The sequence below is a fragment of the Phacochoerus africanus genome, chromosome 9 (genome assembly GCF_016906955.1).
Source record: "Phacochoerus africanus isolate WHEZ1 chromosome 9, ROS_Pafr_v1, whole genome shotgun sequence".
Taxonomy (NCBI): Eukaryota; Metazoa; Chordata; class Mammalia; order Artiodactyla; family Suidae; genus Phacochoerus; species Phacochoerus africanus.
The window spans coordinates 7,881,633-7,902,238 of NC_062552.1; the positions used below are offsets into that span (position 1 = coordinate 7,881,633).

At 47.1% G+C, this 20,606-nt stretch overlaps 1 protein-coding gene across 4 annotated transcripts in view; it reads right to left on the reverse strand.

Annotated features, from left to right (window-relative positions):
• The window catches only part of NEDD9 (neural precursor cell expressed, developmentally down-regulated 9), a 286,215-nt gene that overhangs the window by 42,017 nt on the left and 223,592 nt on the right, over positions 1-20,606 (reverse strand). The window contains exon 1 of one of the 4 annotated variants that reach the window (XM_047795756.1): positions 4,252-4,478. The exons of 2 other annotated variants lie outside the window; for them this stretch is intronic. In XM_047795756.1, the coding sequence (XP_047651712.1) occupies positions 4,252-4,263 (12 nt within the window). In that variant the 5' untranslated portion in view covers positions 4,264-4,478. Of the gene's footprint in view, positions 1-4,251; positions 4,479-20,606 lie in introns of those variants that run through there. One more of the 4 variants, XM_047795753.1, reaches the window with a different exon arrangement.

Here is a 20,606-nt window from a genome sequence, read left to right on the forward strand (position 1 = left end):
CAGAGTAGGGCAGAGGTGAAAAGCAGAAAGCCTGTTGCAGGAATTACAGGACAGTCAAGGAGACAAAGGTTGAGGCTTCTCATTGTTTTCCATGAGTGGATGGATGAGGAGACCTGACTCCTGAGAGGGGACAGACTAACCAGGTCACGCAGGCACAGTGAGGCGGGGGCAAATGAGTGGGAGCGGCAAGGGACCAAGGTTTCCCAGAGCACGGTCAAAAGATGTTCTTTGTGTCACGTCTGTGTGGGGGGGTGTGTGTGTGGGGGGGGCAGGCCCTACAGAAGTCTGGTATTAGAGAAGCATAAAGAATGCTCGAATGAAAAAAATGAGAGATGATAAGGTCACCAGGGCACGAAAGGGGAGGGCATTTGCAAAGAGGCTTGAAACGTGGAGAGGAAGTTTTTTTTCGAAGTTGGGGGGGAGGGTGGTGCAGACAGGAAGCCACTGCTGAATTCTCAGAAGAGGACTGATGTATATTCCAGCAAGGAAAGGATGCTGAGGGACTTTTGGTTACTGTGCAGTTTGCTAGGTTTGGTGAACACCTTCAGGTCTACCAAGACTTTGATCTCTGCGTAGGTTAAGTCATTTAGCTCTGAAAATGGGTTTGCTCAATAAATACATAACCAAAGAGTTAATTTTTTTTCAAAACATCTTTTGATGCTTTTCTATTCATAGAGCACACACAAGATTTAAAAAGAAGGCAGGAGTCTCTACTCTGGACACTGTGCAAAACTCATTTAGAGGAGAATAAAAAATGTAAAAGCAAAATGTCCAAGCCAGGAAAGAATCAGGAATTATATCGGTCATAAATGACCACATTGACTATATCTAAGAACGTGTTCACCTGTTTTCAAACCACCTTAAGAAAATAAAAATATGTTCAAAGGCCCCTCAAAAGCTTTGTATACAACATACGTTCTGGCTTTCCTCACCTACCTTATCCTCTTTCAACCAGGATACAAGAATCTGAATTTCAGAATGTAGTTTTCTTATTTATATTATGGGTGCGATCTCTAATTTCCTTCAAAATTTAAGAATGAATTCGCTGAATGGCAGACTAGACAAATAATTAAGAATTTTAATATAAGCACACAGGGTGCAGAAATTTGGCCAAGCCACCAAAGCTGCTCAGCTATTAGAGATCAAACAGGCAGTGCCTGTTGGGTACTGACCAGGCCTGGGCCTGCACACACTGGGCGGGGCCTTGGGCCTCTGCTCAAACACAGCTGTGCACCCCCCCCTTCAGTTACCCCCCTGGCAGAGGCAGCAGCAATCCACCCCAGACCCTCAGGAGGGAAGCCTTCCCTGAGCAAACCACGGCCATCAAGGCACAGCCCGCTCCCCAATATTTCAGAACATGCTCTGTATATTCAGAGGAGCTCGTGAAAAACTCTTAATGAATGGAGCCCCTCCAATTTAAGGTGGAGAGCCTCAGATGGGACTCTTTAAAGAGAAACTCACTTTTAAGTGAATATGAGAGTGACAGCAGCCTCCTTATGAACCAATAAAAATGCAAACAAGAAATAAAAAGACAAGGTGTATGCTAGTTCACCAAAAGCCACAGCTTGAAAAAAAAGTACACCGAAGTCATAGCTTACATTCCACAGTTCTCAAGATTACTGTAAATACCTAGGTGGCCAACCCAGAGTGGTGTGTACGTTCAAAATGAGTGGAGGCTTGGTGGTTCTGCCCTTATGATCCCTGAAGTAGCCAAACCAGATAATCTGGTTAAAAAGAACAGTCTTATAGTGGCTGGATTAGAAATCTCTCAGTGAGCATTTTTAAGTCTGACTCTGCTAAATATATAGTGTTTAGAGCAATAGAGTGTCTAAAAGATAATTCCTGACTCCAGGATTTTACAATCTAATAATTATCTGGTTTTACTACCTAAGTAGCTCAAATTAAACAAATAACTGCCAAAGCTGCATTTCATTTTACTTTGTAAAGTTACTGTCTTAAAAAAAAGGATAATCCTTTGGATGAAATAAAGTCTTAAACTTCCTGGGAGAAGAAAACAACAGTCACACAGGACATTTTAGGGAGGTCACAGATGGCTCTTTCTTTTTCTTTGATAGTGGTTGAAAGCCACAAGTTCTAGAGCCAGAGACCTTGGTTCAAATCCCAACTCCACCACTTTTTAGCTGTGTGGCTTGGGATAAATTACTCAGTCTCTCTGTGCTACAACTTCCACATTTGAAAATGAGTATAAAGTATTAATACGACCTACTGGAATTAACTGGGAGAGTTAATAACTATGACAACATTATTGTCATGGTGTCAACAGTCTTTTAAGAGCTGTTATTTATCACTGCTCTAACTTCGTGTCATTTCCTCTCCTCAAAATTCCAAGGTCCTCTTCTGAAATAAGGTTGCCCATTATTAACTAGAGAGAAAATAAGCCTTATAAGAAAGGGAAAGTAGATTGCTTCCGCGGATGTTTTCTTTCATAGTCACCACAAGGTGTCAATCTGTCATTTGGTTTAGTTGAAGTCAGACGTTGTGCTGGGGAAGATGTCCACGAGCTAATAAAAACCATACGGTTACATCACTCCGCAGGGTGTTCGACTCTGGTAAGACCTGGCAGAGGCAGGTTTTCCCCCTGAATGCCAACTGCAGTGCCCATCATCAGTTGCCATGATGTTTTCTTTCCACGAAAGTAAAACTAAACATGATGAGGTCACTGAATCAGAGTGACTTTAGACTTTGTCACTTTCCAGATTGCAGCACTCAACATTAAAAACAGCCATTTATACTTTCCAATAATAAACATATTTTCTCTTTTTTTCCCCCTTGAGGTCTGTTTTTAGGAGACTAAAGGCACTCACAATAGGGAGAGGAGGGGCCAAGATTCACTAAAGGCTATGTAATATCTGGTGACATAATCTTGGTAATATCCTGTACTGTTCTAAATAAGGGAACTGGGGGAGTATGGGTGAACCACTTCAAGAAAGAGAGCTTTCCCATCAGGTAGAAGGATTTGTTCCTGGTTGCATCCTCAAGTAAAAATACTAAGGATCTTCAAGATTATCCATTCCCCTGACCTTTCCTATTGAGGCAGAAAGTGGAAAGCTGATAGTACAGTGATAACTGATACCTCTGCCTTCAGAGAGTTCTAACCTTTTCAAGGAGAACTATAAGTCATGCATCACAGCAAAGACTTTCAACAGTTAGATTTAGAGCTATTGAATAAGATTTATAGCTTTTGAATAAAAGATTTATCATTGAGGTTAGCCAGTGGCTATTAGCCCGGACTGAGTATTTACAACCTCACATTAAAAAAGGATGAGCCAGAAGCTAGATAATTCAGAAAGAAAGCAAATAGCTCCCAGCTAGCACAATCCTGAAGGCCAGACAGGTAATACAAATGGCCAATCCCAAAGCATAACCACCTTGCCTAAATGCATTTTTAATAATAGTATGTTTGTTTAAACGCACCAGGACTGTGTCTATTCTAGAAGTATTCAACCTTTAAGGAAAATTCACATCTAATTTATTGCAGTCTGCCCTGAATGGGGTCTCTGGAAGCTGCTTGCCTGGTTAGAGGGGGGCAACTTAAAATGGGATCTTCTAAGCAAGTTATAATCCTTTTGCACACACAAAGGTGCAAAAAACATGGGAAAAATAACGCTGCTGAGTGTTGGACCCTGTGAGGGACAATAAGCTCACTGGAGCTCTCAGGCCCTCAGTCCATTCAAACACCAATGACACCGTTTTCAAGAAACAGAAAAACAGTCATTTGTTCTTAATCCAACATGATTTACAGATGTCAGAATTCTCCATCATCAGCTATATAATAGCACATGGAGCTTTTCTCCTACTAAAAGTACACTTGGCAAACTGCTTCCCAGAGCAAATGCTTTAAAGCAAAGGCTGAAAACTGCTTGAAAAGCCAGTCTGAGAGATGCAGCAGTTCTGATTCCTTTCCTATTAAGCTCCTGGGCAGTGGAGGCCAGGTCCAGGGGAGCCACGGAGTCCTGAGCTAAGACAAGCTCCGCTCTGATCTCCGGTAGCTGCTACAGCCTGGTTCTAACGCCGCAGAACTTCCAGGGGCGGTGGATCAGGTGTGCTTTGAGTTTCTGGAGTGAGTCTTAGTGACGGGGTCCCTGCCTGCCTATATGCCAATCTCGGTGACTGAGACCCATCTCAGACGTCTCTCGGGCACAGCAGCGGTCCCTGCAAAGGAGGTGTCACAGTGGGACAAACACACAAGCACGCGCGCGCGGAAACCTTCTGTAAAAGGCACCCTCTTACCTTATACTTCATCTCGGCAGCGGTGAATTGAGCCGTTTTCCTGCTCTAGTTAGACTTCATCAAGCAGTGGCGGGTCCGCCCCTCCATCGAGCGCCGGGCGAAAGGAAAGTGAGAACAGCCCTGCTCCGGCCCCGGCTGTCAGTCTCAGCGCGGAGTTCCAGCCCAGCGACGCCCGCCAAGCCTCTGAGCTCACTGTTGTGATTGAGGCAGGCCGAGTACCGACCTCATTTGCATACGGCTCCGCCATTGGCTAGTGCGCCAAAGGTAATACTGACGCTCCGCCCACCCTCAACTCCTGAAAACTGACAAAAGAACTTGTAATGTGATCGTTTCTTTTTGCATTGTCAGAAAGGGTGGAAAATAAGTTCGGAACCGTCCTGAACCTTACTCCACCCCTCCCCGTCCCAAAACAAAACACCCGGGAAAAGGAGATAAACTCCTTCATAAGATTAACCTAAGTTTTCAAGAATCGAATTCACAAAGCAGTCTGACAGTCGTGCTTCCTGTGACCTAGCAACTCCTTCATAAACCCGTTTCATTTCAAAGCCATTCACCTCACAATCTCTACATGAAACGAACTCGGGGAACAAAAGGTTTTCTGTCTCCAGGCTCCTTTTTACTAACTACCCCTGCTGCTCTCTCTTTCCTCCCCTTTCTTGTGGCTGTTTGCTTTTTTTTTTTTTTTTTTTTTTTGGTCCTTTTCAATGTTCAAAGTACTTGCAATGTCAGTCTGCAAGGAGCCAGAAGACAATTCTCCCTCAGTGAAAAGGGACTCCCTAGCACCAGCGCCAGGGATTCCCTGGCCAGCTTCTCGCCAGGGCCTCACGGAGTTGAGTGCCAGCCACATTCAGTGACCTTCTCTGGCTTTGCTGAGGATAAAGGTTAGATGTGACCTCTCCAACAGGGCTGGCCAGTGCACACCCCTATTCATCATCGCCCTTCACCAAGTACTGTGCTCTTGGATGGCTGGCATTTCTCGCACCAGCTTTGAACACTGCAGTTTTTCCTTCTGACCTCTCTCCTGAAAATGACCCATTAACCCACCAACACTTATTATCTGGGGAAGAAAAAAATGCCCACTGTTTGATGAGCCTGGTTAAAAGGACCGGTCTTTTCCCAGTGGAGCACAGAACACTCTCTCCAGCTTCATGCTTTCTATAGAGAGAGAGATCACCCAGGAGAGGACAGAAACTGTCATCTCCAGCAGCTCTTCTGAGGGATGGAGAAGTGAGGGGAAAATCCTTTTCGTGGAAGCTCAGGATTGTGACTTGGGGAGTGCAGACAATAGCTGTCACTGACTGGGAAGGGACTCCAACCAGACTCCATGACTTGGATGGAAACAGCAGCCCTTGTTTTTTTCCTGACTGAATTGGATCAGAATCAGTTTGATTTGTTCCCCCCTCCTCATTCCCAATGGATTAAGATTCTACTTTAATGATCTAAGCAAAAAGAAGAGGAGAGCAGTTGCCCTGCAAAGTGGTTTCCAGATACAGGGCTCACAGTTCAGATCACAGCTTAAGGGGGCACCGATTCCCTGGACAGGACCCCCCAGGTGGTCATAATGAGGCTGAGGCACAGGTTGGGGGCCTCCTTGCCTCATTTAGCCTTAGAGAGAGAATAAGCCTGAGTGATTTTGCACGATTTTCCTGAACACACATTAAGCATGTGACATATTGCCTTGCAGGGATCCTCCTAACAGTTCTGCAGACTTATGGGAGAGTCATTAGCTTGCAGGAAATTGTTTTTGGTGTCTGCCTGGATAAGTCAAAGGCCTTCTCGTCTGTAAGATGAGTCTTGTGGCCTCCAGGAGATCAAGATAACATTCCTTTGGCTTCCTAAGCAGGAAAGCTGAATCCACCTTCTGTTTAGTTTGATGAGTAGTGAACACTATCTCACCCCATTTTAATGCTTTCAGTTTCCCAAAGCATATGCGAAGCCTTTTTCATTGTCTAGGTTAAAAAGCTTATTAATTCACACCAAGTGACATTCCTGCTTTTCTGTTTCTGTCCTGCACAGAATATATCTGAAGTTCATTTCAAGGTGGTCTGGGTTATGTAAAGAAAAGCTAAAGGGTGCTGGAGCTGGGTACACCAGTGTTAGAATCTCAACAAATTTCTAACTTCCGAATTTTGATGTCCTAAAGTGTAAAACAGAGAAATACCAACCTGCTAGGGCTATGGTGAAGATTAAATGAGATAATGTGGGAGTTCCCGTCGGAGCTCAGTGGAAACAAATCTGACTGGTATCCATGAAGACACAGGTTCGATCTCTGGCCTCACTCAGTGGATTAAGGATCTGGCATTGCCATGAGCCGTGGTACAGGTCACAGAGGTGGCTCAGATCCGGCGTTGCTCTGGCGTAGGCTGGCGGCTGTAGCTCCAATTTGACCCCTAGCCTGGGAACCTCCATATGCCATGGGAGTGGCCCTAAGAAGACAAAAAAATTAAACCAAATTAAATTAAATGAGATAATGCGGATAGACATTAATAGTATTTGGCCCATAGTAAGACCTTAATAAATGGCTGCTTATTATTATTGTTACCAGTATTACTATTATGTTAAAATTATATTATTGTATTACTCTATCATATAACATAACATCATATATCATTATGACATTATTGTTATAGGACATTCACTGTAAATTAATTATTATGTTAATTATAACTGTTACCACTATTAGACCATTATGGATATTATAAATGTGATGGGCACTCAGAAGCAGGTGGAGGAACCCTCTCACTCTGTGCCATCTTCTCACTGGGCAGCGGATTTAACAAATATCAGTTCAGCACCTACCATGTGATAGGGGCTGTTCCAGGTGGGGAGGATACAACAGCAGCCCAGGTAAAGGTCTTACCCTCATGGAGCTTATAGTCTGGTGGGAGTAGAGGGCAGGAATTGAATGAGTATATCATACAGTTTTGGAGTGGCGACTGCCATGAAGAGGAATTAAGCAGGAAAAATTGCTAGAGGAAAACAGACCAGAGTGAAGGTCCTGTTTGGGAGAGAATGGTCAGGTAGGTCCCTCCAAGGAGGTAACTGACAGGGAAGCAGGAATCTGAATAACATGAGAGATCCACTCAAAGATCTGGGGAAAGAACATTCCAGACAGAGGCAGTGACCCACAGAAAGGGCCTAGATACTGAAGAGCTTGGTGTGTTTAGGCAGAGCCAGCAGTCCGGGATGCCCAGAGAGGGGTGCCCAGGGGAGGGATGGAGGGGTGAGCTGGGAGAAGGAGGTGTGAACTCTTTGGATCTTCTCTTGAGTGTGACCGGGGGAGTCGGGAATATGATCTGTTTCTGGTTTTACCCTTTTTCTTGGTTCGCTTAAACACTCAGGGACAGCGGACCATTAGCTGAAGCACTCAACCCTTTCACATAATGCCGACTGTCGTTACTTCATTTGTGTTGTTTGCTACGTTTCCTTTAAAACCCTTTGGGGAAACACAAATTCTCTCAATGAATAGAGAAACAGCCCCCTCCCTCCCCATCTCGTACCTGAGATGTTGGGTGCAAAGGTACTGTTTATACTGAGCTCTGTAAATATCGTCAATTGGTTGATGCAGCCCTCCTAGTACCTTCATGGTTCACCTCCTAAAATGGTCCAGGACCTGTGGGCTCAGACACCGACCAGTGTTCACCCCCATGCTCTCGGTCTGTCCACCTCACCACCTGCCTGCTTGTCTGCCAAGGGCTCGTACAGGCAAGAGCAAGGGAAAGGGCACAGATGCCATCCAAACCATTTCCCGCTGCCACTGTGCACTGGTATGAATACAGCAAAAAACCACAGGGGATGCTAGAGAGATGAAATTCTTCTGTCCAAGACTTGGGAGGATCCCACGTGGCTGCTCTCCAAGAGTGAAGGGCAAAGTCAGAGCCTGTGAGGGCAGGAAGCGACCTCGGGAAACACCCAGTCCAGCCCCTGGTAGAGAGAACGAAGCTGGGGGTGCACTGGGGGTGCGCTGCCAGGTGCTTTAGGTCTGCATCTCCTGTCTGACTTATTCCAGTCATTCCTTCATTTTCCCTGCCTGAAATCTCTCTTTGCTCCAGTGGGTATTCTGTATTGCTACCTGTTAAATTTTGAGGATGCAGAGCGGATCACATCATACTGTGTTTAAAAAACACTGGGAACACTCCAAGGACTCAAAAACAGAATCCATGCACTTTGGCGTGAACTATAATCAGAATTCACCTTCCCTTTCATCTCCCACCATCCCCCCGGGTCCACATCTCACACTCCAGCCACACGCTGGGAGGGGGGCGGGGACTCACCAAATCTGAGATGCTTGTACTGTCCTGACTTTGCCCAGCTGGGTCCCTCTGCCCAGAATGTCCTCCCTTCACTCTTGTGCTATCAAGCCCAGCCTAAACACTAACCCTTCTGTGCTTCCTGGTCTACACCCCCCAACCCTGCCCACCTCGCCCTTCCAGAACGAATTCCTCCCACCCTTTACCAGGCCTCCATTGTACTCAGAACATGGCCCTGTCATAAGGCTTTTCCACACTGTATCCTGATGCTTTCTTGATGCCTGTTTTTTCCAGCTTCCAGGGAAGCTGGTACCTTATTCAATTCTGTGTCCCCTGCAGGCTTATCCCTTGATGGAGGTTAAACGCCTTCTGATGAATAAGAGGACAAAGGCATCTTCAAAGAATGTATGTTATCTTGAGGTTCTGCCTGGTGCCGGGGAAAGGAGTAGGGGAAGCTGGCATTTGAGGGCAGTAGTGTCATTTACATTTATTAGACATGGAGCTCGCATGAGCCCCTTCAAAGCCAGCTCAGAGCCTGTGTCAGTTCCGGCTCTTGGACGCAGGTTAGTGTGACAACCACAGCTTGTGGGCCGCCTGTTTTTATATGACCTACAAGCTGAGAATAGCTTTTATATTTTTAAATCATTGAGATAAATCAAAAGAAGGATGATATTTCATGAGATGTGAAAAAAATTAGGTGAAATTCAAATTTCACTGTCTATAAATAAAGTTTTATTGGAACACAGGCTCACCTATTTCTTTATGCGTTCTCTCTGAGCTGCAATTGCAGGCTTGAGTGGTTGCAACAGAGGTGATAAAAACTGAAAAGCTGAAAAAATGTATTATCTGGCCTCCAAAGGAAAAGTTTGCCAATCCACGCTCTAGAACAGTGCAAGATATATCTACTCCTGAGTTCAGATTAAAGAGTAAAGCCTTCTACATCCCCAGAGAAACAACCTAGACAGCATATCCATTCCTTTTTTTTTTTTTTTTTTTTGCTTTTTAGGGCTGCACCCATGGCATATGGAAGTCCCCAGACTAGGGGTTGAATCAGAGTTGTAGCTGCTGGCCTATACCACAGCCACAGCCACACCAATCCTTAACCCACTGAGCCAGGCCAGGAATCGAACACAGATCCTCATGGATACTAGTTGGATTCTTAACCCGCTGAGCCACAATAAGACCCTCTGGATATACCCATTCTAAGCCATGTTTCACCATTTCTAGTTTGATACTAGTTTTTAAAAAATCTATTATTATACCAAAATTATTTCAAAAAAATTACTAATCTGAAGCAACAACTTCCCAATTCTACAAGTCTCTAGAAACCTCCCGAGACAAAGATGAGCTATCCAGATTTTTTTCCTTCAATCTTCGGACCCCTGCCTCATTCAGTCTTGATGGAAACCCAGGTGCCAGGCCCTGTGCTAGGCAGCCACAGACATTATTTCATTCAATGTTCATCTAATATAACAACCCTATGAGGTGGGTTGTTGTGTTCTAATTTTACACGTCACAAAACTGAGACTTGGAGAGGTTCCATAGCTTGCACAGAGGTCCAGGCTGGGGAACAGCAGGTCCAGCATGTGAACCCAGGCTTTCTGGTTCCAGGATTTGTGTGTCACGTGGCCGCCAGGCTTCCTCTGGGCGCCTTTGTTATCTGAGCCCCCATTTTTCAGTTCAATAAATTAGTACTTCCACCCTAGTGGGACTAAACCTTCCTGAGGAAAGCCTGTGTGTTCTCGAGTCGTGACAAGGGCTAGTAGTGTGCATGCTGACACACATACCTTACTCACTTGTTCTTGCAAGCTTGTGTGTGTGTGTGTGTGTGTGTGGTGTGGTTTCTCTTGTCTACACTGCCTTCCTTTCATCATCTGCTTTCCTAAATCCCATCGTTCCCCCAGTCTGCACCCCATCTCCCTCATGGAACCTTTCCTAGAAAACCTCTCCATTGTTGATCTCTGCCCCCCAACTCCTACTCCCCTGTGTCTCTCATCACCTGTGGCCTAGGTCTGTGCTTCCCAAATCTGGTCTCCCTAAAAAGCAGTTGTGGGAGCTTCAGCTTCCCTGCTCTGAGTTGGAGTCAGTAGGCCTGGTGTGAGGCCTTGGAATCCTTACATGGAAAGAGATCCTCCTAGGATTCGGCATACAGTGTTACACGTAGGGATTATCACTTAGAGCTTTGTACTGCTTCACGCATGAGGGTCTTCCTCTATAGGGAGATTTTAAGCAGCCTGTAAGAGGAACCACCTTCAGCTGAGTCCCTGTCTACACCTGTGTAGGTAATTGCATCTCATCTGCGTCTTCTCAAAGGCCTGTGTCTTGTCCTAGCGCCCTGCCTTCACTGACGTCAACGTGGAAGAAATAAGTCGCTTTCCAGCAGGCAGGTGGCTGAACACCTCTCAGTCTAGGCAAGAGCCCTCTTGCACCTGTTGAGCTGGTTCAACTCTTGGAATGAATGAAAGTCTCTTATTAGAGAAATGCTCAGAACAGTCTCCGATGCTTGATTCTTCACATGTGGCCTCATGAAGGCCACCCAAACCCCACGCACTCATCTTCCCCGCTTTTCACAGCACTACCCCAGGAAGAATCCCTATTTTCTGAAAGAGTTGTTAAAGCACTGTTTTCACATATTTGTTTCTGCAGATGGAGGGTGGTGTTTACTAAAATGACTTGTTGACTCATGATCCCCAAATTGCTTCTGATTTGGTTCCTCCCTGACTTATTTCTTATTTTCACTCCATGACGAGCCACCTGGGGTGGGGTGGGGCCCTAAACAGATGAGAAATGATTCCTCCAGATGACTCTTCGTTGCCTAACGCGGTGGATTCCCCCACTATGAAGACTTTACAAGGTCTGACTGCCCCTTTTCACTCGGTCAAGTTTATAAGTGTGTCGTTGTCACCATCCTTTTAAAAATCCACCACCCTCCCCCTCCTACCTCCCTTTGTCATCCATCCCAGGCTCTTCGGGGTGGCTTTTAATTTTCTCAAGGGTGCAGTGCTAACGTCAAGTGTCTTAGGCCCCTCTGAGTCCTTGATAAAACCCTGCAAGAACACATGTAACACCGTGCCACCAATGTGCTACCAAAAACCTACAAAGACTCCTACTAGTGGGTGACTGTGGGCAATGCCTTGACTTGATTTAGGAAACACATGCAAGATTTCTGATGTTTTATATATATACGTACATCTACTGTTATTATAACTTTGGAATATTTAATTACTACCTTCCCCCCCACCAAAGAACAAAAAACCCAAAACAGATTAAATTATACGTTAAGTAAATTCACTCAACTCTAGTAAAATATGACAAGCATTTGTGAGGCTCCATCTTGGCCTTTAGTATTTTATGAAGGATCTGGGGGAGTAACTCTGGGGTGAAATAAGAAAAGTGAGAAACAAGCAATAAAGATTTAGGTTTATTTCTCTTCATGAATGTGTTGAAGATAGAGTTTCTGCTATTTATATGCATCCAGCTGAGCAAAGGAATGAAGTTCAGTGGAACAGAAGGAGTTTACCAGAAAAATTGTGCAGACTCCTGGCAAAGGCTCCCTCCTGTTTTCTCCAGCCCTGAGGTGTTCTGTCACTGCACACTCCAGTTTGTCCAAATAAACAATCTGTTAGGTGAAACTACCATGGAAATCTCTTCTGCTGGTAGACACTTGGACTGTGGGTTTTTACAAGGTCAAGGTGATCTGCCAAGACCAAATAAACAGGAATTCCATGACTGGCTGGAAGATGGCATCGACCCTCTCTGACATCATGGTGCAACATGGTAACACTGCTATACAGCACGTATTAAAAGGAAGGGACACGTGCACCACATTTCCTTCTTGGCAACTTTTGTTCTTCCTTTGTATATTCTTAAATTTGAAAAGTCTTTGCCTGCATGTCATCACCACCCGTGGGCTAGGACCCAGCATCACTGTCTACGTGCCAGGACGATAACACGCGTGCCATGCCAGAGCTTTGCAATCCCCCTCCCACTCTCCGCCTTTTGCTAACTTCTAGGTGGAATAAGCAGAGAGGCTTACGGAACAGACCACATGCCCTAAGTTCCCGGGTGGGGCTGGGTGCTCTGTTTCCAGTCTTTCCCCGAGCCTCACCGTTCTCCAGATGCTAAAAGGCATCTTCCACCTCCTGCTTCCAGCGTGACTCCAGGGTGCAGGTGGGTGGGGAAGAATGGGGGAGGGTCATGGGGGGTGTTCTAAGCACTAAACAGTCACTTCACTGGAGGCACCGGGTAACCACTGCAATAGGGTTTGGAGATGCGTTTCTCCCCTGGGGCCTGAAAAGGGCCCGGCTGACCCAGTCCTTCAACGATCCCTGCCACGTGTCCCTCATCAGCTGAGACCAGTGAAGGTCCAGCAGGCCCTGTCCCAGGGCATCCGGCCCGTCTGACCAGCCCCGGCAGCCGCCAGCTGGCGCTGATGAGCGCATCAAAGGAATTCGAGTAATGCGGGGCCTGGGTTGCAGGGGGAGGGCGGGATGAGAGGAATGCGGTGCGGGGACAGAGCACACCCGGCTCGGTTAAATCCAAGCTTTGCAAGAGTTGGATTCATTTTAGAAAGCAAACAAAGCGCTCCAGCTCTCAGCATGCTTCGATTTTGTCTGCTGGAGGAATGCCTTTCCAGCGTGGGCCGGAGACCCCGCGGCGGTGGAGACACCAGCGTCCACCCTTGATGGCCGAGGGCTCGTGGACCGCGCATTCCTTCCTGCCCACTGAAGCTGGGAAATAAAGAGCAGCTCTCTTCTCTGTAAGAAAAGCCCAGGAAAAGCCCTGCCCAGGAGCCAGCACAGACTTTCAGGCTCACTCACTCACAGCACTGAGGTTTACAGATGTTACAGAAGTTCCCTTAATTTGCTTAAGGCCTGGCGCGCTGTGATTTCAGACCCGAGGATGCAGACAAGGAGGGGTGCTTTGCAAAGGTTTTCATGCACTTCGATGCCTGTGGCTCTCATAACTCTTGCTCCAACCAGCCTGTGGAGTGTCTGGTCTCCGGAAGGGGGAGGAGGGGGAGGTGAGCGAAAGAGCAAGTCAGGGCTCTCCCCCCAGGAAGGCGGAGGCCGTGTGCTCCTCGCCTTTGGATTCTCCCGTCTCAGAGTCGCTCCCTGTCCTTGAAAGGCAACCTCTGTGCAGTTCCAGGTCAGCAGGAAAAAGCGTGCCTCCTTACGGGACAGCTCCGTGCTTCTGTTCTCCCCTCTCAAGCCCACTGGAGCCTCCGCTTCCCACCCCTCCCTCTCTGCTTCCCATCCCTGACCTTCCTCGCCCTGTGCCCTGCAAGCGCGTTCAGGCCTCCTCACCCTAAACACAGATCCACGGTTCCTTGTTCAAAAACCTGGACGCCAGACGGGTTGTGGAATTCAGAACATTTCAGCTTTTAAAACCAGATGTAGCGTCTACACGGCATACTACAAAACTCCCAGTGGGACGGGGCCAGCATCTCGTCTGCAGCCTCATTCATATCTCGGCAGATGTCTGACTTTCCACAGCGTGGTGGGTAAATGAAGACTATGCCTACCCTTGGGCCAATCCGGTCAGGTTTTGCTGCCAAATGAGTGCTGAAAGAACTCTGGATTTTTATACTTTATAATCGTGGTTGCAAGAGCATGGACACGAACCAGCCCCCCTCCTCTGGCACTTCTGCTTCCCCCAGCACCATGCAGAGTGCACGCTCCATGCTCTCCGTTACCTTCCCACCACTGGACAGTGAGCGGGTCCTGGCCTCCCATTCTGCCCTCCCTGCCTCTGCCTCTGCCATTCGCTCCATCTACCTCCATCCAGGCCATCATGTCCCAAGCTCTCCACTGTAAAGTATCAGTGCTTTCCATTCCCAAGCCATCACGAGCTACTTAAAAATATGTCACTAGAAAAACAGAAGGAAAAAGACTTAGGAAATACCAGCCTTGTTTGTTGTTGTTATTACTGAATTCAACTGACATACAATGACTCCTAATTGCTGTCAGGTTGCAAAGCGCTCACTCTCAGTTTCACTCTTGCTGTGAGCCTGGGCAGTGTGGGGCCCCGGGCGGGTCTGCAGATGGGCATTTTCAGGAGCTCAGCTTGAGACCTTCACACTCCCCTGCCCAAGCGGGGCAGTGGCGGGGGGGGGGGGGGGGGCGGCGGGGGGGCTGTCCCTGGTCCTTTGCTTCGCCTAGCGCGTGACACTCTCTACCACCACCTGTACTGAAAACCTCCTCTTTGGCCTCCACGGTGTTCACGGTGATGGGCTCTTCTCGCCCTCTCTCACTGGGTCCGTATCCGTGGGTTCCGAATCCACAGATTCGACCACCTGCCGATGATGGTCTAGTTGAGTCTGCAGATACCCTGGATATAGAGGGTGACTGTGTGGGATCAGAGCCACCACAGATTTTGGTCTCTGCAGGGGTCCTGGAGCCAGTCCCACTGCAGATACCAAGGGACAACTGCAAATTGGTTTTCATTGCAGGCCGGCTTTCCCCAAGGTTGCATTCTCAGCCTTTCTTCGTCTGTATTTTCTCCTTTATCCATCTTATCCTCTCCAGTGACTTCTACTCTCATTTCTGTGCTGATGACAATCACGTCCCCTGACCTGTGTTCTGAATTCCGAACTCTCATCTCCTCCTGCACCCAAATATTCCAGAGGCTTCTCATCAATCGCTCGCATTCACACACTGTGACCATGAGTTTTATATGTCAACCCGGCTAGGCCACAGTACCCAGTTATTTGGTCAAATACTTGTCTAGACATACTGTGAAGATATTTTTCAGATGAGAAAAACATTTAAATCAGCAGACTTTGAGCAAAGCAGATAAGCCTCCACCATGTGGGTGGGCCTGTGTAATCAGTTGAAGGCCTTAAGAGAAAAAAGACCAATGTTCCCTCTAGGAAGAAGGAATTCTGCTCCAGACAGTCTTTGGACTTGAGCTGCCCCCTCAGCTCTTCTCTGGGTCTACGCCTTGCCAGCCTGCACTGCAGATTTTGGACTTGTCAGCCTCCACAATCATATGAGCCAATTCCTTAAATCAGTCTCTCTCTGTACACACACACACACACACACACACACACACACACACACACACACCCTACTTACTGGGCTACTGGTTCCATTTCTTTGGGAAACTGTGGCTAATTCCCACAGGAACTTCCCACCAAAACAGTGGCAACTTCCAACTATTTGATTTATGATGCCACCATTGTTCAAAACGCCTAGAATCAAAAGTTCAAATTGATCTTTTGTTTCTTTATCCCTCCTCTTCCCACATCCAACCAGCCATGTCAATTCCATACCCTCCGTATCTGTGGCACAAATACCCTCCTTTCGTTTTCACCCACTAATGGAGATCCCAAACCACCGTCAGGCCTGGTCTGTCACAGAATGGACCCCCACATGGTCCACAGTGACTGGCCCAAGAAATTGGCATGGGACCCAGAGAGAGTGACTCGGAGACCTTTTTTGAGATTTGTAAATGAAGCTTGGGAAAGAGAGGACATTTCTTTCCCTGGATCATAAACAGTCAGTGTCTGCTTGGGAGTGAACACCTTTTCCTCCTTGTCGAGAGGGTCCATGGTGAGGAGGACGAGTCCACACGCCAAAGAAGCAGAGCTCTTTGGAGTGGAGAAATGGAGAGAACCCTGATCCTTGTCCGTGCCTCTGGATCTGGTCACGCCTGATCTTTGCTCTTAACCCGATTCCTAAACAATAAACACACTTTTCTGCTTAACCTAGTTGGGGTTGAGCTTCTTTCACTTGCAACTGACTAACCCTCTGCCAGAAAGTATTTTCCTACAGGGCAGCAACTAGACCTCATTCATCTGTATCCCCCATGGACCACATTTGGGGTGGTCTCAGTCTATGTGCTGCACTGAGTTCCCAGTTATGTTCTGAAGTTGTTTGTGGGAGAGAAATGACAGAAGGAGCTTTTGACTTCAGCTTCTAAGAAGGCAGAAATAAAATGGAGACTTAGGTATTAGGAAAACTCCAGTTGGGACTCTGGGGACCCAAATAAGAAGCAGATCTACCCTGTTCTTTCAAATTCATTGATTTAGATACACCGATTTCACAATGAAAGGAAAAGCAAGGCATAGTTTTACTGTTAAACGTGGGGTAGCTGTGTTTTGTCTACCTGTAGATATGTATAAACATTTATATCACACTTCCTGACCAATTAACTCGTACTTGTTAATCACTGCTGACTTTTCATTCTTCCGTCCACCAACACTTAACTAGTTGCCCAACAGAATTTGGGGCACCGTGGGAATTGCAAAGACGCAAAACACCCTCCCGTCTTAAATACCTATTACGGTAGCCGCCAAGGGGACTTGGTGAAGATAAACTTCGTAAAGAAAGAAAAAAAAAAATCACACCGTACAGTTATGTAAGTTTCTATTTTAAAATCATCTGGTTCTAATTTACTAAATTTAAGGCTTTAGAGTCAAAGCCAACGTGCTACATTTGATTTATGGAAATACTTTAGCACATTTTTCCATCGCACTCTTGTACAATATATTTACCGCCCCTTTGTTATGGTTAGAAAGATTATGGACCTTAAGAAAAGCCCTCTTTACGAGCTTGCTGATATTTTACTATAAAATGCCATAAGATGGAATAAGAAGTCTAGTAAACAATAATGCTCACTTAGGAGCATTTCACATGGTTTAGCGTGTGTGTGTGTGTGTGTGTGTGTGTGTGTGTGTGTGTATAAATTTAACAGAGAGGTCCATCTGGAAAATGGATGTTTAAAAACTTTCACTTGATGCCAAACCACTTCTTTTCACGGCAGACAAGAACTTTGGGACAGGCCGAGATATTTAAATAGCAGTCACACTATGCTCTGCCGCTAACAAAATAATCATAATGAGGTTAATATCAAAGGATAAAAGAATGCCAGAGAGGCAGACCTCCATTTACCCCAAAGAGGGACCTTGCAAAGTAGTCCAGTGAACTGGACTGCAGGCACATGGACATCTGTACCGTCTGAGTCTGGCTCTGGGCCCGGAAACCCACCACCTGCCTTAGGCCGAGGGCAATGCCAGGCTGCTCTCATTCCCTCCCTGATGTGCTCACCCACTCCCAGCTCCTTGGAAAACGCAAAGACAGCTCTCTCCCCTGGGTCCCAGCCGTGAGCCACCTTGATGGGACTCCAGGCCCTGGGTTTGAGCTGCTTATCCGGCATGGTAGTTTGGAGGCGACCCCACAGCATTTTGCAGAAAAATCAAGGCCTCATGCCAACCTCTTCACTGAAAGCTCCCGGATGTGCTGTGGTTTAGCCAATGAAGTCCGCCCTGAATTTTCACAGTGGTATTAAACCCTGTGCACATTCCTTTTGCTCCCGCTTTACCCGGTTTAGCACAGCTTACAGAGGTTTTTCATCTCACACCCACATAAAATAAGATGGCTGCCTAGGAAGTCCCCCTGTGCCTTGCAGCTCTGTGCTTCTTTCAAACAAGGAAACTCATTGTCCTCAGAGTGTAGGAAACTCTTATCATGAAAAATTACAAAGGCCAGGGCAGTCAAAATGTGTTCATTCCAGGCCATCTTCACCACAGGTTCCAGGACACAGGACACAGGTGTACAGAGGCATCTGAATGAGTGATGAGTGACTCCCTGGCTCCAGGGCCCCCGCTGACTACAGCCTGCATCCTCCCACTTCAAGTCAAGGCCAGATTATCAAGAAACTGTCTGTTACGCCTCCTCCCTGTATGTTTTCCCAACTCCTCTGCCCTGAAGACCAGTCTTCCCATCTCGCCTTGAAATCACTGTGATTGGAAGTGAAATTAAAAAGACAACAACAACAAAGTAAAGACAACACTATGCTCTCTCTCTTTTTATTAGGGCCACACCTGCAGCATGTGGAAGTTCCCAGGCTAGGGGTCTAATTGGAGCTGCAGATGCCAGCCTACCCCACAGCCACAGCAATGTGGGACCCAAGCCAGGTCTGCCATCTACATCACAGCTCACGGCAATGCCAGATCCTTAACCCACTGAGCGAGGAGGTCAGGGATCGAACCTGCACCCTTGTGGATCCTAGTTGGGTTTCATAAGCCACTGAGCCACAACGGGAAGTCCCTGGAATGTCTCTTATTTGACCTCTTCAAGTCCATCCATTCCTCCCTCATCCTCAGCTTAAGCCTCATCTCCTTCTTGGACTCTAGCCTCTGCTGATGGGTCCTTTTCCTGAATGTGTGCTGAGTTCCCTGTCTGTTCCATCTGGTCTAATGCTGGCATCCTGGCGCAGTTGTGTATGACCTGTGACCCCCTAACTCTGCCTTGTGTGGTGGGCAGTGCTTTATTGTTTGCACAATGACTGATCTCAGAAGCAGGCGATCCCCCTATGTGACCCAGGTAATTCCCTGAGATACAATTCATATACATGCAAGTCACCATGTACAATGTACTCTGCAGGGAGTTCCTGTTGTGGCTCAGTGGTAAGGAGTCTGAGTAGTGTCCATGAGGATGCGGGTTTGATTCTGACCTCGCTTAGTGGGTTAAGGACCTGGTATTGCTGTGAGCTGTGGTGTAGGTTGTAGATGCAGCTCAGATCTGGTGTGGCTGTGGCTGTGGTGTAGGCTGGTGGCTGCAGCTCTAATGTGACCCTGAGCCTGGGAATTTCCACATGCCATGGGTATAGCTTCCCCGCACCCCCCCCAAAAAAGGGTACTATTCAGTGGGTTTTAGTCTATTCACAGAGTTGGCTACCATCATTACTATCTCAGCCCCAAATATTTCCATTACCCCCAAAAGAAACCGCATGCTCATCAGCAATCATCCTCCATTCCTGCTCCTCCCACCCCTCCCCTCAATCCCTGGCAACCACAACCACCATGTGATTATCTGTCTAGCAATAACGATTTATAACTGAATTCACACATTTATTCCTAGTGCAGTTCCAAAGGCTAACACAAACATGAGATTGGCTATGAATTTTTTTTATGCATCTAAAAGGATGGTGTCCGTTCTATGAACACATGGATACATTTAGCACTTGTAAGAGAATGCGGAGTGATAACAACCGAAAGACAGTCATTAAAATACAGAAAGGAAAAGCAGGAGTTGGGAGTGTTGGAGAGAGGTGGGGGGCAAAGCCTTGAGAGAGAGGAGAAATACGTTCTCCTGGAGACAGGGAGATTATTCTCTTTGGATTGACCATTTAGAGGTCTTATCACGTGCCAGAGACAGCTAAGCGCATATCTAATCCCCATAACAACCAATCACGTAGGGGTTAGGAAGCCTACACTGCATATGGGGAGGCTGATGCTCAGAGAGGTGTACGCCTTGCTCAGGGTCACACAGCAAGGGTTTAACCAAGGCTCCTGTGGCTTCAAATCCCATACTCTTAATAATCTTATTCTTTTTCAACACTGCGCTTCTATAGAGCCTCGAAATGGTGCCAGAAAAGTACCTTGATGAAGAAACTGCTGTTCTATGGAAAACAGCCAGAATACAGACAGCTATTACAAACAGTCTCCCAACCTGGGCAGGAAAGGGCCTTGGCTGCTCTGTTACGTGTTCAGACTCCTGGCCTCCGGGGCCTCCACAGAGGAAGGCCACCCTGGAAACCATCAGATCCTCTGGCTTATGACACCCCCAGGGCCAGTCTCATCTAGAAGCAAGACTGTCAGCTTTGTGGTTGGCACTAAGCCTCCTGAAGGCCAGAGCTACCCCAACCTTCTCCAGTTCTGGTAACTTACCCGACAGGGGGTGGAGGCGCCACTTTGCTCCCTGAGTGGCCCTGCCAGCTGCTCATGGCTCTGCCTGATGGGCTGGTCTCTAAGGCCTTGGCCAAGTCTCTTTGCAGCTTCTTCGCCAGCTACCTGCTCTCTCTCTTCTACCTGGTCATTCAGTAGTGATGCCCCCCCAGGGTGGGGTCCTCCCCGGCCATGCCACCCACTTACAGTGCTTCCATGGTCACCCATCCACCTGCCAATGACTCCATGAGGGTTAATTTTACATGTCAATCTGGCTGGGCTACCACGCCCAGATATTTGGTCAGATGTTATTCTGGATGTTTCTGTGAGGGTGTTTGGGATGAAATTTACATTTACATTGGTGGACTCTGAGTAAAGCAGATTGTCCTCCAGTTGTGAGTGGACGTCATACAATCAGTTGCTGGCCTGAAGGG